The sequence below is a fragment of the Stegodyphus dumicola genome, chromosome 10 (genome assembly GCF_044657685.1).
Source record: "Stegodyphus dumicola isolate Sdum_Otavi_A_Nest chromosome 10, ASM4465768v1".
Lineage (NCBI taxonomy): Eukaryota > Metazoa > Arthropoda > Arachnida > Araneae > Eresidae > Stegodyphus > Stegodyphus dumicola.
In genome coordinates this window covers 142893316-142909558 of record NC_140777.1, presented here as the reverse complement: position 1 = coordinate 142909558, position 16243 = coordinate 142893316, and the positions used below count along the sequence as shown (strand labels likewise).

The 16243-nt window shown below is 34.9% G+C and overlaps 1 protein-coding gene across 1 annotated transcript in view; it reads left to right on the top strand.

Moving 5' to 3' along the window:
* Positions 1-16243, top strand: part of Sou (required for meiotic nuclear division 5 protein souji) — a 66162-nt gene that overhangs the window by 22995 nt on the left and 26924 nt on the right. The window contains exon 3 of the mRNA XM_035370914.2: positions 10252-10389. Coding sequence (XP_035226805.1) covers positions 10252-10389 — 138 coding nt within the window. The remainder of the gene's footprint in view (positions 1-10251; positions 10390-16243) is intronic.

Here is a 16243-nt window from a genome sequence, read left to right as displayed (position 1 = left end):
TAAAGCTGCAGAAATTGCCGACAGAATTTTAGAAGTAAATCCAACCCCAGGGACTTGTGCCGTTTCTCGCACAGTCGATCAGTCTCTTGAGGATAAATTATTTAAACAAATAGAAAAATTAAACAAACGTATTGATCGCATTTCTCTTTCTCGTGGTCGCTCGCCAAATCGCGGAGATCGCAATAAGGAAAGAAGCAATTCCAAAAGGAGAGATTATTCTGTTTGCTGGTATCATAGACGTTTTGGGAAAAAGTGTAGAGATGACAAATGTACAAAACCTTGTTCATGGCAGGGAAACGAAACCAGCAAAGAATAGAGGCGACTTATTCTTTGCCTCAAGTTTCACGTCGCCTGTTCGTTCGTGACCGTAGAACAAACCTTTCATTCTTGGTCGATACCGGCTCTGATGTGTCCTTACTTCCAGCAAATAATTCTCAAAAACGGAATTCGTCCCAACAAACACTTTTCGCTGCTAATTCTTCTACTATTCATGTTTATGGTCAAAAAACACTTTCTTTGGATTTCAAATTAAGACGACAGTTTACATGGACTTTTCTTATAGCAAATGTTAGTACACCCATTCTTGGAGCAGATTTTCTCCATATCTTTGAATTGGTGCCTGATCTCAGAAACAAATGTCTCAAAGATTTAAAAACGCATTTTAAAACCGTCGGTTGCGTGAAAAATGCAAGCATTTATTCAGTAAAAACTGCATTTAGTGATACACCATATCACAAAATTTTAAAAGAATTTCTTTCAGTTACTAGATTACCAGATCCTAACCAACCTGTTAAGCATAACACCGTTCATTATATCATAACTAAAGGTCCACCTGTGGTTGCAAAACCTCGTCGGTTAGCTCCAGATCGCTTAAAAATAGCAAAACAAGAATTTCAAACTATGATGCAATTGGGGCATTTGAGACCTTCGAGCAGCAATTATGCATCCCCACTTCACATGGTTCCAAAAAAGGGAAGTCTGGAATGGAGACCTGTAGGAGATTATCGAGCATTGAACGCTCAAACAATAAAAGACAAATACCCTATTCCATGTTTAGCCGATTTTACTGCTGCATTGCACGGTACTAAAATTTTTAGTCATGTCGACCTGATTAAGGCATACCATCAAATACCAATTAACCCTGCCGACATCCACAAAACCGCCATATGCACACCATTCGGTTTATTCGAAAGTATCCGTATGCAATTCGGCTTATGCAATGCATCTGCGACTTTTCAACGTTTTATAGATGAAGTCACGCGGGATTTAGAAGGCGTTTACGCTTTTGTCGATGACTTGCTCATAGCCTCTAAAGATTCTGAGGAACATTGCAGGCATTTGAAAGCTTTATTTTCCAAACTTCAGGAATATGGACTTTGCATAAATGTTTCAAAATGCACCTTTGGTCAAACATCTATTGATTTCTTAGGTTTTCACCTTAGTGAAAACGGAATTGAACCTCTTCCTGACAAAGTCAAATGTATTTTAGATTTTCCTCAACCTACCACTCTCACTCAGCTTCGCCGATTTTTAGGCATGTTTAACTTTTATAGATGTTTCATACCTAAAGCAGCACATATTCTTTCTCCTTTAATAAAATTGTTAGAAGGCTATATTAATAAAAAGAAATCTCGTTCTCGTGTTCAGGATTCATCCCCACAATTAAATTGGAACGAGAATGCTGAACAAGCCTTTATTGCTGCCAAAAATGCCATTGCTCAGGCTACCCTTTTGAGACACCCTATTCCCGGAGCCCAGCTAAGCATCTGGGTAGATGCCTCAGACACTCGGCTCCACACTTATGCACTTATGCAATCGGCGGCACACTTATGCAGTTGTCTCAACAAACATGGGAACCTATAGCATTTTTCTCTATGAAACTCAGTAAAAGTCAACAGAAATGGTCCGCGTACGATAGGGAATTATTTTCTATTTATTCTGCAATTAAGAAATTCCGACACATGTTAGAGGGCAGAAATTTTATAATTTATACGGATCAAAAACCGTTAATATACGCTTTTAAACAGAACCCTCATAAATGTTCACCTCGACAATTGCGCCATTTAGATTTTATTTCTCAGTACTCTACTGATATTAGGCATGTGCAAGGTTCAAAAAACGTCGTTGCTGACGCTCTTTCAAGAATCGAAATTGATTCCATAATAAAATCTCCATTTTTGGATTTTAAAAAATTTTCCGAAGCTCAACGGCATGATCCGGAGGTACAAGACCTTCTCAAAAACAACACATCATCTTTGAAACTGGAATTTAAACCGTGCCAATATTCTGATGGTAATATTCTTTGTGACATATCAACAGACATTCCTCGTCCATTTGTTCCGAATTCCTTTCGCAGACTCATCTTTAATCATCTGCATAATCTGTCACATCCAGGAATTGCAGCTACTACGAAGCTTATTTGTTCTCGTTATGTATGGCCTGATATGAAACGTCATATCAAAAATTGGGTGAAATCCTGTGAATCTTGCCAAAAATCGAAAATTACTAGGCATACTAAAGCACCACTGGGCACATTCTCTCTTCCTGATGCACGTTTTTCAGAAATCCATATGGATATCGTCGGACCGTTACCTCCATCAGAAGGCAATGTGTACCTTTTGACTCTAATAGATAGATTCTCCAGATGGCCTGAAGCCATTCCCATCCCGGATATGAAAACGGAAACCATTTGCAGAGCCATCTTCAACTGTTGGATATCTCGTTTTGGCTGCCCATCGATCATAACAACAGACCAAGGTTCTCAAATGAGATCCGCACTTTTTGCAGAATTCACGCGCATTTTGGGTACGAACAGAATCACAACAACAGCCTATCATCCAATGTCAAACGGCATTGTTGAACGATTTCATCGACATTTAAAATCTTCTCTCAAGGCTCACGAGACCAATAACTGGACTGAAACACTACCAGTTGTTATGCTTGGTATTCGGACAGCCGTAAAGGAAGATCTACAATCATCTTGTGCTGAACTGGTGTACGGCACAACTCTCAAGCTGCCTAGTGATATGATAACGTCATCTAAGATATCTCCGTATGACACACAATTTATCACAAATCTTAGGCATAGAATGCAACAATTTAATCCAATAGCAACATCTGCACATTGCCAAGAAAAATGTTACGTAAGTGCTACCTTAAAGTCGTGTACGCATGTATACTTACATGTCGATCGAGTAAAGCCACCTCTGTGCCAACCATATACAGGTCCGCATAAAGTCCTTTCTAGAACGGACAAAACTTTCACAATAGATGTTAACGGTCTGAAATCTACTGTGTCTATAGACCGTGTGAAACCAGCCTATTTGCTTTCGGACTCTAATTTGCCTGAACTGAAAACAAATAAAGACTTAAAGACAGTTCAGCAGAATAAATCTGCAAACGAACTCTCTAAGACACAAACTGTCACCAGATCGGGAAGACATGTTCACTTCCCTAAGAAACTTGCTTCTTACATAACAATTTAAAACATTTTTTTTAAATTCATATCTTAACATATTTCTTGTTATTTCATGTTTATTATATGTGTCAATACCTTGTTATATATTGAATTTCATTTTGATCTTTTCTAATTTTATATTCTAATTTTGTAATCTTGTAAAAATACCCGACAGTTCGGATACTCTGAGATAATTTCATAACCTATGCCGTTCCTTTGAATAGCCATTAAAGGAACTGGTGGGAAACTCTGTGGTGATGGCGATAAGGAGCGCGCCTTGCACCCTCCGATAAGTGTGGCAACCCTAGAGGAGAAATTTCTTATGAGTAGCGAGCAGAGCGAAACAGGCAGGCTGTCGGGGAGTATGCGCGATGTTCCTAAATAAAGCTTAATTTTTATTGTGCACTATGTCTTGTTAATATTTATATTAATGCAGTACGAACATAATCTGTGATATGGAATTCGAGGATTGGTGGTAAAAACATAACCGGAAATTCCCATAAGATAATGTATCTGTATTATTCTTTCCTCCAAATTGTATGTCCATCATTCAGTCTACAGATATCGTAAAAGTGCGCATGCTGAAATGCAAATACAGTAGATGTCCAGAAATCCGCAAAGCTTGGAACCAGAGGTTATGCAGATGTTTGGATTTTGCAGATTTCAGGACAGTAAAGATAAATCATAATTTTCAGACTAAAAGTGCAAAATAAATAAGGCGTATTAGATACATTTAATTAAATTATTATATACATTATTGCAATAACTTATTATATGCATTAAATTATTATTACATATATAAATTGATTATATTATTCATTGTATTATATATACACTGCATCGAGTTTTGCCAATTTCGCCTCATGCAAAGATTTCCGGTTTCGGATTCTGGTGTTAGAATCACTGTTGCTGTAAAATTACAACAGCTTTTCTTTATTTTTCCGTATATCATACACAATCGTGTCGCAATCCCATACGATTCTGCTATAAACCGAAAAGTAGCACCTGTCTCCATGATTCTTAGAATTTGCACTTTTTGCATTACCGTCAATGCAATGTGTTTGCGTTTTTCAACGTCGCAAGCAGTAAAATCATGAGTGTGTTTCTTATCTGTAATTGTATTAAAAAAGGCTGAAATTTAAAATATTCTTAATTTATCCACAAAATATCTGGATAAAGAAAAGGCAGCACTAAATAATCTCATGAAATAACAAAGCTCAGAAAATCTAGAATCATGAAAAAGAAGTGAATCGTGAACTTGAAAAAAAGAGTTGAGTGAATCATCTGCTTTTTTACCTCGATGCAGATTCGAGGAGAAACAGTTTTTATCATAATGTCAATAATTTGGTATTTCTCTTATGACTTATTATTATTCGGTAATTATGACATCATTATTTGCTAAGTATTTTTTATTCGTACTCAATGTTGCGGTTTCTGGTACCAATAAACTAAATGTTTATATTTTGAGAGGCAACGCGGATTTCAGGAGTTGGCAGATTTTCAGTATTTAACTGTATAAAGAGCATTTTTAAAATCCATGTTAATCCATTTCTTGAGTAATGGCAAGACTGTTCAAGAATTTTAGAACTATTTTAGCATAAAGTCTGCTGTGTGGAGCATCGCTAGATAATGGGAGAATGTGTCTCCAGATCAAAAAATGCTTGGCATAATTTATGGCCAGCTACCATATTTCATGGTGAGGATGATGAAATTACCAGTCGCGAATTTGAAGGTTTTCAGATATAGCAAAAACCAAAGGTGAAATTTTCCTATTTAAGGGATTTTGTAAAGAAACATGGAGAAGCGGTAATAAATGAAGATGGTGTAACAGAAGTTTTTCATTGTGATGACAATGTCCCAATCATCAATCAATTAACAGATGGAAAAATCTGTAGTATGGTTCTAGATCCAGAAAATACCACTACCGATAGTGAACAAAGTGACAGAGATGATATTGAAAATAAAAAAATTTCGATTTACAAGTTAGTCAGAATTCTCGACACAGCAATTATAGGGCTTGAACAAAATGGAACTTTGTAACTGAAAGAGAAATTGTGTCCGTCTATGGAAGTCAAGAGAAAGTATTAGCACAAAAAAGAATGAAGCAACTTAAACAGCTTAAATTGAAAGAAATGCTTAATAAAGTAAACAAATAATTATTAAGTTTTTTTTTTTTTTTTTTTTTTTTTTTTTTTTTTTTTTGTAAATTTTGACACCCTTTAGATCATAAGTGCTTCATATTTTTAATTTTATAATTTCTACATGCCATCTTACTAGATTTAAACTGATGATCTAATACCTGGAAAAATCCCAAATCCGGAACCGCCTCGTCCAGATCTCGGATCTTGTACTGTATTAGATTTATATAGAGCTTTGTTCTAACATAGGTATTTTGACATAAAATCGAACGTTTTCTGAAACAACATACCAATTTTTTTCCATATTTTGATTTTACGACTCAATTTATGGCTAGATATTTTTGTTGGCTAGATTATTTGAGAAATTTATCTTGGCAAATTTTTTTCAGTTTGCACCAAGAACCATTCTAAACTACTTAATTTATAGCAACCTATTTTCCTTTCCTTTTTCTTCAGTCCACGAGCATGGAAAAAAGTCATTGTTCATACTTTAACAAAGTGCATAAACCACATTTTCGTTACTATCGCTTATAATAAATGCGTCAAATTTCGAAAGATGCCCAAAATGTAAATTCACGTATATCTTAGGAAATTTTGAATAAAAAATTCTAATTTTTTGCAGGTATGATTAGAATTACATCTACTTTAAAATGATGGCAAAAATTTTATAGGTTATAATTCAGTTTTGTTTTTCGAAAAATTTATATAAATTATAGAAATCATAAAAATAGGCAAGTTTTATTTGGAATGAACCTAAAATTTCGAAATATGAAAGGAGGAATTAAATAAGTTTAATAAAAAAAGAGGTATTAATAAATATATATCAAATTCAATTAACATTGAGAAGCTGAAGTTTTGAGAGCTAATTTTTTAAAAACTACTCATGCTATTTTTACAAAACTTAGCAGTTTGGCATAACTTGAGTCATAGAATCAAAATATGGAAAAAATTGGCATGTCATTTCAGTAAAAGTTCAATTTTGTGTAAAAATACCTGTATTAGAACAGTGCTATATATAATCTAATACGTATCCAAAGTCTCGCTTTCGAGACATGAAAAACACAATTTGAATGCAAAGAATGGGAGATACAGAACTTTCCTCCTTTTTTTGTGCAGTCTATGAAGCATTGCGTGTGAGAAACCTGACTACGTGTGAAAAACCTTTAATAAGCAGTGTGGAAATGTCATTTCTTTAATCAGATGTTCAAACATGCTTACAAGATGAAGCCTACTGAAATACAATGAGGTGAACTGATAAAGCTGTTTTGTCTGAATGGAGTAAATGCTACTGAAGCAGCACAAGTTTGTGGATGAAATTATAAGCCAAAATTAGGCCCATGTTCCATAAAACCTGTATGTTAGTTGGTAAAAAAATGTGAAGAAATTGAACGCACATTTGATAGACTGCAATTCGGATGACCATGTGTTCCTGATGAAGTTGTACTGTGGAAGTGCATATGATTACTGCAAGTACATTGCTTACTACAAGAGGTGTAACCCACAATTTGGATGTACCAAAAACCTTAGTCCTCAAGGTTCTGTATGCTATTCTTCAGATGTTTCCTTATTGATTCCAGTGCATCCGATGTTGGAACCTGGAGATTGTAAATCTTTTCTTCATCAGATATGATGAAGGTAGCAGGTGGCTGCTGCAGATATTATGGGCAGATGAAGTGCATTTCTCTTTAACTGCGAGCATCAACAATTTCGCTGGGCTGACAGAAATTCTTGCAATGTGGCACTAGCACCTTTACACGAAGCTAAAAAATACCACTACGAATTTGTTTTTTGTCTGTACTTTTTTTAAGGCATAGCTTCCACAGATATGGAAGTGCTTTTCATTACAAGTGTTTGGTATACAACAATGTTGTAGAATTATGTGTCCAGAATTTCAACAGTTCAATGTTGTTAATGATACTGTGTGTATGCAAGATGGTGTTCCTTCACACACTGCCACATGTGTTCGGCAAGTGCCGCAACAGCACTTTGGAGGTAGAGTCATCTCACATAACTTTACAGTTTTGTGGCCACCAAGATCGCCCAATCTCACCGTAATAGATTTCTGCTTCTGTGGTTATCTGAAATGTAAGGCTAACATGTCAAAGCCATGAGATTTGTCAGAATTGAAAGATGCCATAAAATGTGAAGTTGTACAGATTTCTGCTGCAGTGTTACATACATCATTGTTGTCAATGATCTCCCGCATGCAATGTGTCGTCATCTGCAATTTTGAAAACTTGTAATTCCAACTAAAGATTTTTTCTCTTCTCCTTCCTTATATTGTCATCTGTCCTTTATAATGCTCTTCTTTGCAAATGTTTAAAGTCTAAAAGTTTCATTTGATTCAAAATTAATGATTAATTTTGAAAAAAAATTTTTAAAAATAAGGAAAATAAATTAAAACCTAGAATTTCCCAAAATTGGCAGATTCTGTGAATTATGAATTCTAGGAAAATTTTCGTCATTTACATCTTTTTAAACCAGATTTTAGAAAATTGTAACTTGCTTTGAGAGGCTGCAATTGCAGTATCAATCATGATAATTTAGGTGTTGATAATAAATGCAAAAATAAGGAAAATAAATTAAAACCTAGAATTTCCCAAAATTGGCAGATTCTGTGAATTATGAATTCTAGGAAAATTTTCGTCATTTACATCTTTTTAAACCAGATTTTAGAAAATTGTAACTTGCTTTGAGAGGCTGCAATTGCAGTATCAATCATGATAATTTAGGTGTTGATAATAAATGCAAAGACCTTAAAATGTAATATATATTTTTACCATAATCAATCGTATGTTTGTCGTAAAAGATTTAATACAGTACAAAGTTCGTAATCCTTGCATCCATTATCCGGAATGATCTATAATCCGGACCTCAAAGCCACAAACTTTTTTTTGGTATGCTTTACGCATGCAAGTGTAATGTTTACGCGTGCACGTTTAGCACAAAAAATGAAGCAACTTAAACAACTTACATTGAAAGAAATGTTTAATAAAGTAAACAAATAAATATTAAGATTTTTTTTAAAATTTTGATACCCTTTAGATCATAATTGCTCTTTATTTCATAAATTACTGTTTCATATTTTTAATTGTATAATTTCTGCATGCCATCTTACCAGATTTAAATCGATGATCTACAAGGTGTGATCAAATGAAAAAGTACAAAACGACGTAAAAATATAACAGTTAAATATTTGCATATTCCGCCATGGGAGAACGTAGCGAGGCATCTTGGGATGAGATTGGAGTCTCTGACTGGGATTGGAGCATGAGCAGGTTGCCCGCATGCACAGGAAAGAGCAGAGGCTCTTATCAAAAGCGGCATCCAAATTATGCGGCAGTTCGTATGAGGACAGGATGGCGTTCGCATTGCAAAATTCGACGGCTGAGGAGCAGTGAAGCATTATCCGATTTCTGACAGCGGAAGGTGAGAAACCGGCAGCTATTCATCGCCGGATGGTGACAGTTTACGGAGAGAAATGTGTCTCTGACAAGCTTGTCAGAAAATGGAGTGCTCGTTTTCATGCAGGCCGTGAGAGTGTGGGTGATGACCCGAGACCAGGCCAGGCAATCACTGTCATCACGAGCGATCTCATCGACAAGGTAAACGACCTAGTGAGAAGTGATTGGCGTGTCACATTGCGAACGTTAGCAGTGAAGGTGGATGTCAGCTATGGAACCTTGTGGACTTGTGGGTTCCGAAGCAGCTCACCGACCAGCGAAAGGAACTTCATATGGAGCTAGCACTGCAACATCTGTTTCGGTATCAGGAAGACCTGATTGTCACAGGCTGTGAGACCTGGTGCCATCATTACGAGCCAGAGACAAAGCGGGACAGCATGTAGTGGAAGCATGTGTCGTCAGCTCCCCCTGAAAAGTTCAAAGCCGTGCTGTCAGCAGGCAAGGTGTTGCTCACCATTTTTTTCGACGTTCAAGGTCCTCTACTAGTGGAATTCCTCGAGCACAAAAAAAAAAAAAAACCACTAACTCTGATGTGTACTGTGAGACACTCTGAAGCCTACGCAGGTCCATCAAGAACAAAAGACCGGCGCTGCTCACAGAGGGTGTGGTTTTGCTCCATGATAACACACGTCTCGATGTCTCCAGAGTCGCACATATGGAACTGGCCAAGTTCAAGTGGGAGACGTTGAACCATCCGCCCTACAGTCCGGACATGTCGCCCTGCGATTTCCATGTGTTTGGTCCACTGAAGAAACACCTGAAAGGGAAGCGCTTCAACTCGAACGACGTACTCAAGGATGCTGTGAAGGACTGGATGTCGTCACAGCACAGGAATTCTGGGAACAAGGAATCCTGCAGTTTGTTCATCATTGGGATCATTGTGCTCAGGCCTATGGTGTATATTTTGAATAAAGTCTACACTTGTACCGTGTCATTTCGCACCTTTTCATTTGATGACCCCTTTTATAATCCGGAAAAACCCCTGGACCGGAATCGCCTGACGAGTCCGAATTACGGACTTTGTACTATACTTTATTTCAGCAAAGCTGTTCATGGATTGAAAGAACTATAATTAAAATGCATGAATTGATAAAATGATAATTTTTATATTAACATTGTCTAACATAGTTTTTATTATGTAAAAAAGAATTTTGAAAAATTGAGAGCTCATTTTTTCTTTGTTTCATTTCAGAATTTTATTGCTGATTTTGCTACCACAAGCAATGAAAATGTGTTCCAGAGTCCTGAGAATGTGAAATTGCTGAATCAGGTTATAAGCGAACATTTTCTCAGGCAAGGAATGCTTGAAATCGCTGAAGAGTTAATTAAAGTAATTTTTTTTTCCTTTAAAGGCAAATATTTTCAAGCTGTTAAAATTTGGGTAATCATATAGTATGTGATCTACAGCTTTAAGTTAAATAGTTATTTTTTAGATGGTACACTGAAATTATTTGTTGTTGTTGTTGACAGGTCATTTCTTTATCTTGCCATTTTGTCAATGCTCAGATTTAAAAATAGCATTTTAATGCCATCATCTAAGAAATAACTAACTAAAAGCAGTAGATTGAATACTACATGATATCCAAAATTTGTTTTTTCTTCTGTAAAATACAGTAAACCCTCTCTAAGACTGTTCATAATGATTTTGACCTTCTGTGGAGGTTGTTATCTTAAAGAGATTGTTGTCATGAGAGGTTTCACTGTATTTGCATTTAAGTGGTGATATATAATTATATACATTTCATTTATTACTTTTTCAAATAAGTATCTGCACAAAATTATATTGCAAAATGTGAAATTACATTCCAACGCGATCTCTAAAAACTGTTATTTATATAAAACATTAATTAAAAAAACTTTAAGTTGCATAAAGCTTATGAGAGTTAAATGCTCAATCACGGGAACCTTTCAGTTTGCATTTCAATTGTCTAAAACTAAATGTGTGTATTATGAAAATATTTCCCACTATGAAAATACTTTTTACAAGGTAACTGCATGAGATTTCACAGATGCTCATAATCCTGAGACAGCCATGTCACTGAATGAAAAATTAAAGTTTCAGGATTATTTTTTTCTTCGCTTTAAAAAAAGAGTTAAACCAAGAAAAATGCAAACACAATATTAAACGTATTCATGCCAGAGCATTTAAATGGTCTGTTCGGAACTAAAGAGGAGAATAATTCTCATCAGGATGGTTCTGCAGATGCTTTCCATCCACTGTAATCACAGCAGGAAATGCTACTCTGTAGATTAGCTTGAAACTGAAGATAAAGAGCGAAAGAACTTATTACTTTTCTGCAAATCGAGAACACCCAGAGATCTAATTGAGAAATGTTAGCATCCTTTTTTTTAAACTGCTTTTATTTCAGAAAATTGTTTTCTAGGTAGATATGCCATCTTCCTGCTGATGAGCTTAGAAAACTACCAAGATTGGTGCAAATTATGTTTAAAAATATAGTAATGGCAAAGTGTGAAACGTTTCACAAAATATTGTAGGCGATGAAATGTAAATGTAGTGTGTTAGAAAAGTTACTATACTTTTGCCATGCTTGAGTACAGTATTTAACATTGACTTAATCCTTAACAATTGTTATTGGAAATGGCACTCTTGAGCATCTGTAAATGTTTATTCTTGTTCTTAAAGATTCTTATTAACATAATTCTGAGCACACATGGAAAAGCGTGGTCTTGTTAAAATTATTGTTATATAAATGAAAAAGTAAGAACTAGACACACTTTATCATGTCAAGGTTGCAGGTTAGACAAACTTATGGAAGTACTTAATAATCTTGCACATGGCTAAGTGTCGTGACACTTAAGCCGACAAGACACTTAAGCAACAGCTGTTATCTGACAGGTCATTTAGCCGACACGGACATTTAGCCAACCAGACATTTTGCCGACATGGACAGTTAGCCGACACAGACATTTAGCCGACACGGACATATAGCTGGCAAGGCATTTAGCCAACATGGACACTTAACCAACAGGACATTTAGCTGACACGGACATACCGCTGACGTTAACAAGTAGTTGACATGAACATTTAGCCGACAAGATATTTAATTGATAGCAAGTTTGCTGACAACACATTTAGATAGCAGCACGTTTGGCAGATTGCTTGCATTTAGACAAGAGCATGCGTTAAATTTTGTCCTTATATCTCCGACAAATATTTAATATTTCTATAAATCAAAAACTTGCTCTAATTCTAAATGAATTAACTTTTCAAGTCCCTTTTTTCCTCCCGTCATCAAAAATTCTGTTCTTAAAGATCCCATATCTGTGTTTCATTCTTGCTTGATTTAACATATCGGACTGAAAAAGCTCTGGAATTTCTCATTAGGGAATATGAATCATATTTTCAAAAAGGAGAATTAAATTTTCAACAGTAAATCATCAAAAGTCACTTATTTACATTTTCACTTTGTATCTGCATTAATTATTTACAGAGCTTCTTCTTAGTAAACTGGGGTTCTCTGAATACTTAGTATTAACAAAACTATTTGCTTTTTATTTAATGACATTAATTTTCTTGTATTTCTTTTCCTATCGCTTTCAAAATTATATCTGTTACCTTTTTCCATGTTTCGATCTCGCAACATTCGTCTCGCTCCTCCCACTAGTGAAATTTCCTTTCCCTGAGTGTATATTTTACATAACCAACAACCAGTGCTTCCAAATGCAAATTGCATTTATAGGCTACATTTCAATAGATATGATGGTACAAAATGAGAAGAATGTTCCAAATTTGAATAATGAAATAAATTATTCTTGACTTATATATTTTATGAAAATATTTGAGTGGAAGGTTTGTTTAGTAAATGTATTTTGTCATTAAAAATAATAAAAAAGATAATTTTTAAGATTCTAGTTATCGATAGGGCACCTTTCAGATTCATTGTGACCTGTGTAAGAGGCTGTTCATGCTAGCATTCTTGAGATAAAAATAAGCAAGTCTATTTAAGTCATGGTATCTTACATGCCTTTGCAACCATTTTTACCTGAAATATTTCATCATATTGAGACAGCCGAACTACTGTATATTTTTATTGGGGGGAGGGGGGAATGTGTATGTGTACACATATATACATATGTTCTGCAGCTTTTAGCAAAAACAAATATTACATAGCAAAAGGAGCAAAAACAAAATATATGCTTCTTTCGCCTCGAAAAAAGGGGTAAGACAAACTCTAGGAACAACTCGTTTTATTTCTAAAAGTAGGTTTTGTATGCACTAAAATCTAAGGGGTTGCCTCATTCTGTGCTAAATAAAGCAAATTTTTGTCACCTTTGTGACATTAAAAGTCTTGGATTTAAATAGACGACTCTGTGACACCTTCTTTTATTGACCACACCTCTTGCTTAAAATAATTATTTAGTTTGATGCTGATAGAAATAAATAGTTGCATAATGCTAATTTAAAAGTGAAATATTTTGAAAAGTTTTGTTTTAATCAGAACTGAATCATTTTTCCAAAAATAAAATTTTCATCTTAACATTTCATAAAAGTTTCAGAAAAGGTGCTGCCATCCAACTGTAGCTATACTTAATTTTATTTTCTATCCTGCCCACTAAGTGATTTCGATCGAGTTGTGCGGACACATTTTGAGCCATAATGCGGATTTCACCATGCTTGAGTTTTGAAAAGTGTTCTGTCAATGACACATAAGATTAGCCTGGGTCCTGACAACATTAATTATCTAATGATTAAGCATTTGCTCAGTATATTCTTGGTGGTTCTTTTTACTCTTTATAACATTTCTTGGAAGGAGCATATTTTCCCTATAACCTGGAGAAAACCTTTTATCATCCCTAATACTAAAGCGAGGTAAGGACCGATCAGTTACCAACATTTGCATTTACAAGCTGCCTGCGATAAGTTTTCGAAAAAATAGTTACCTGCTGCCATATATATCATCAGAGCAAGATAGTATCCTTTCTCGCTATCAAAGTGGTTTGTGCAGAATTGATCAACAACTAATAACATTTTATTTTTGGAGGCAGCTATTTGAAATGCTTTTGTGAAAAGGAGCTATGTAGTTTCCTTTTTTTTAAAACAGAAATTGCCTATAAAACCTGGAGGTATGGCATACTCCAAGACCTATAATAACCCCCTGTATATGACAGCCTGCTAGTTTTTGTATAGAAATTTTTGGTGTGTCAGAACTTTCAAAGTAAAGTTAGGTTCTCTGATGTCTGATAAAGTAATTCAAGATGAGGATGTGCCATAGAGATGTGTGCTGTGTGTTACACTTTTTAGCCTCAAAATTAATTACATTTTAATTTCCTTCAACTATAAGTGGAGTACAGTCAAAAGTCGTTAATCCGGACTCGTCGGGACTTCGGCGATTAGGGATTATCGATTTTTCCGGATTATAGATCATCAGTTTAAATCTGGTAAAATGGCATGAAGAAATTATAAAATTAAAAATATGAAACCGTAATTTACAAAATAAAGAACAATTATGATCTAAAGTGTATCAAAATTTACAAAAAAAAAAAAAAAAAAAAAAAAAAAAAAAAGAGCTTAATATTTATTTGTTTACTTTATTAAACATTTCTTTCAATGTAAGTTGTTTAAGTTGCTTCGTTTTTATGTGATAATACATTCTCTTTAATTCTATAAACATACATAATTTCTTGTTCAGTTACAAAGTTCCGCTGTTCAAGTCCTATAATTGCTGTGTCGAGAATACCGACTAATTTGTCAATCGAAATTTTTTCGTTTTCAATAACCTCTGTTACTTTCTTCGCTATCGGAAGCGAATTATGATGACGAGGCATTTGATTTAAATTATATCAAAGACGGAGTATATCGAAATGAAATACTACATTTAGTAAGCAATTATAAGCCAAATAAAATAAAAACATCTGCCCTGAAGATAAGGATAGTGCTGACAGATCAACTTCCAATTCATTGCGCACGGCGTTAAAGATAAACAAAGTTTAGATAAACAAAGGATATGCCTTTATCCATTTTTTGAAGCAATTCCACTTTTTGTTTAATGTACTCCGAAACGTACTTCCACTTTGTAGATCCGTTACATATTAGTAAATATAAACCGAAAATTCTATTTGACATAATCGAAAGTTCAAGCTTACTTTTATAAAATTGCTCTAACAGTCTGCAAAAAATAACAAGCCGGATCCAATTCGAAGATTAAGGAACAACGCAATCTGCAACATTAACTGAAATAGATAATTAGTATTTAGCTTATACCGTTTTACTTTATACGCTTTATTAGCTTATACAGAAAGTTTGTAGCTTTGAGGTCCGGATTATGGGTGTCCGAATTAACGACTTTTGACTGTATTATAGTGATCGGATGAGAACCGATACTTTCAGCATGGTATGGCCATTGACATGGAGTATTATAGTGGATGATTTCCAGATAAGCTGCCAAGGTGCAAAAATATGTTGCATAGAAAGACAATTGCAGAGTGCTTTGAACAAGATTGTTGACTGGGCAAATAAAGAAGGAATTAAATTTTCTAACTACAAGGAACATTTGTGTTCATTTTTGTTGTAATGGAAACCTGCATCCTGATTCACAGCTTCATCTGAGAGATGCTTGATTCCAGTGTTATCATAAATAAAATTTTATAGTCTCGTATTTGATAGGAAGCTAACTTTCCTACCTCAAATTATATATTTAAATAATAAATATTTAAAACTTCTAAATCTGACTTAAGTTCTTTCCAGTACGTCTTAAGTTGCAGATTGCTCTTCAGTTCTCCACATCCACAAGGCACTAATTAGACTGCAATCTGTCATTTGTGATGCAGCATGGCCTTCTGTGTTGACTTGGTGTGAGCCCCCATATACCACCAAGCTGTATGGATCTGCTTAGGTGCTTTCAAGACCTCCCTAATGCAAAGCTTATATGCAGAATGTTGAACCATCATTAAAATTAAAGTGTGATTAAAGAATGTTATTTATTATTTTGAAGTCATATCTCATCCCTGGTTCCCTACTCATTCCCTACGGGATGATTTTTGTTTTCCTCTGTACCAAGCAAGGGCACCTTATATTCCCTCTTTAGTTTGCAAATTTGCTGATATTTTGAAAAGTATTCACTGAATGATTTGAAACTTAAAACTGATAAGGGTTTCATTATTATTTTATAGAAAAATGCAAAAATAGAACTCCTGAATATTTTCAAACCTTCTAAAAAGAGTGA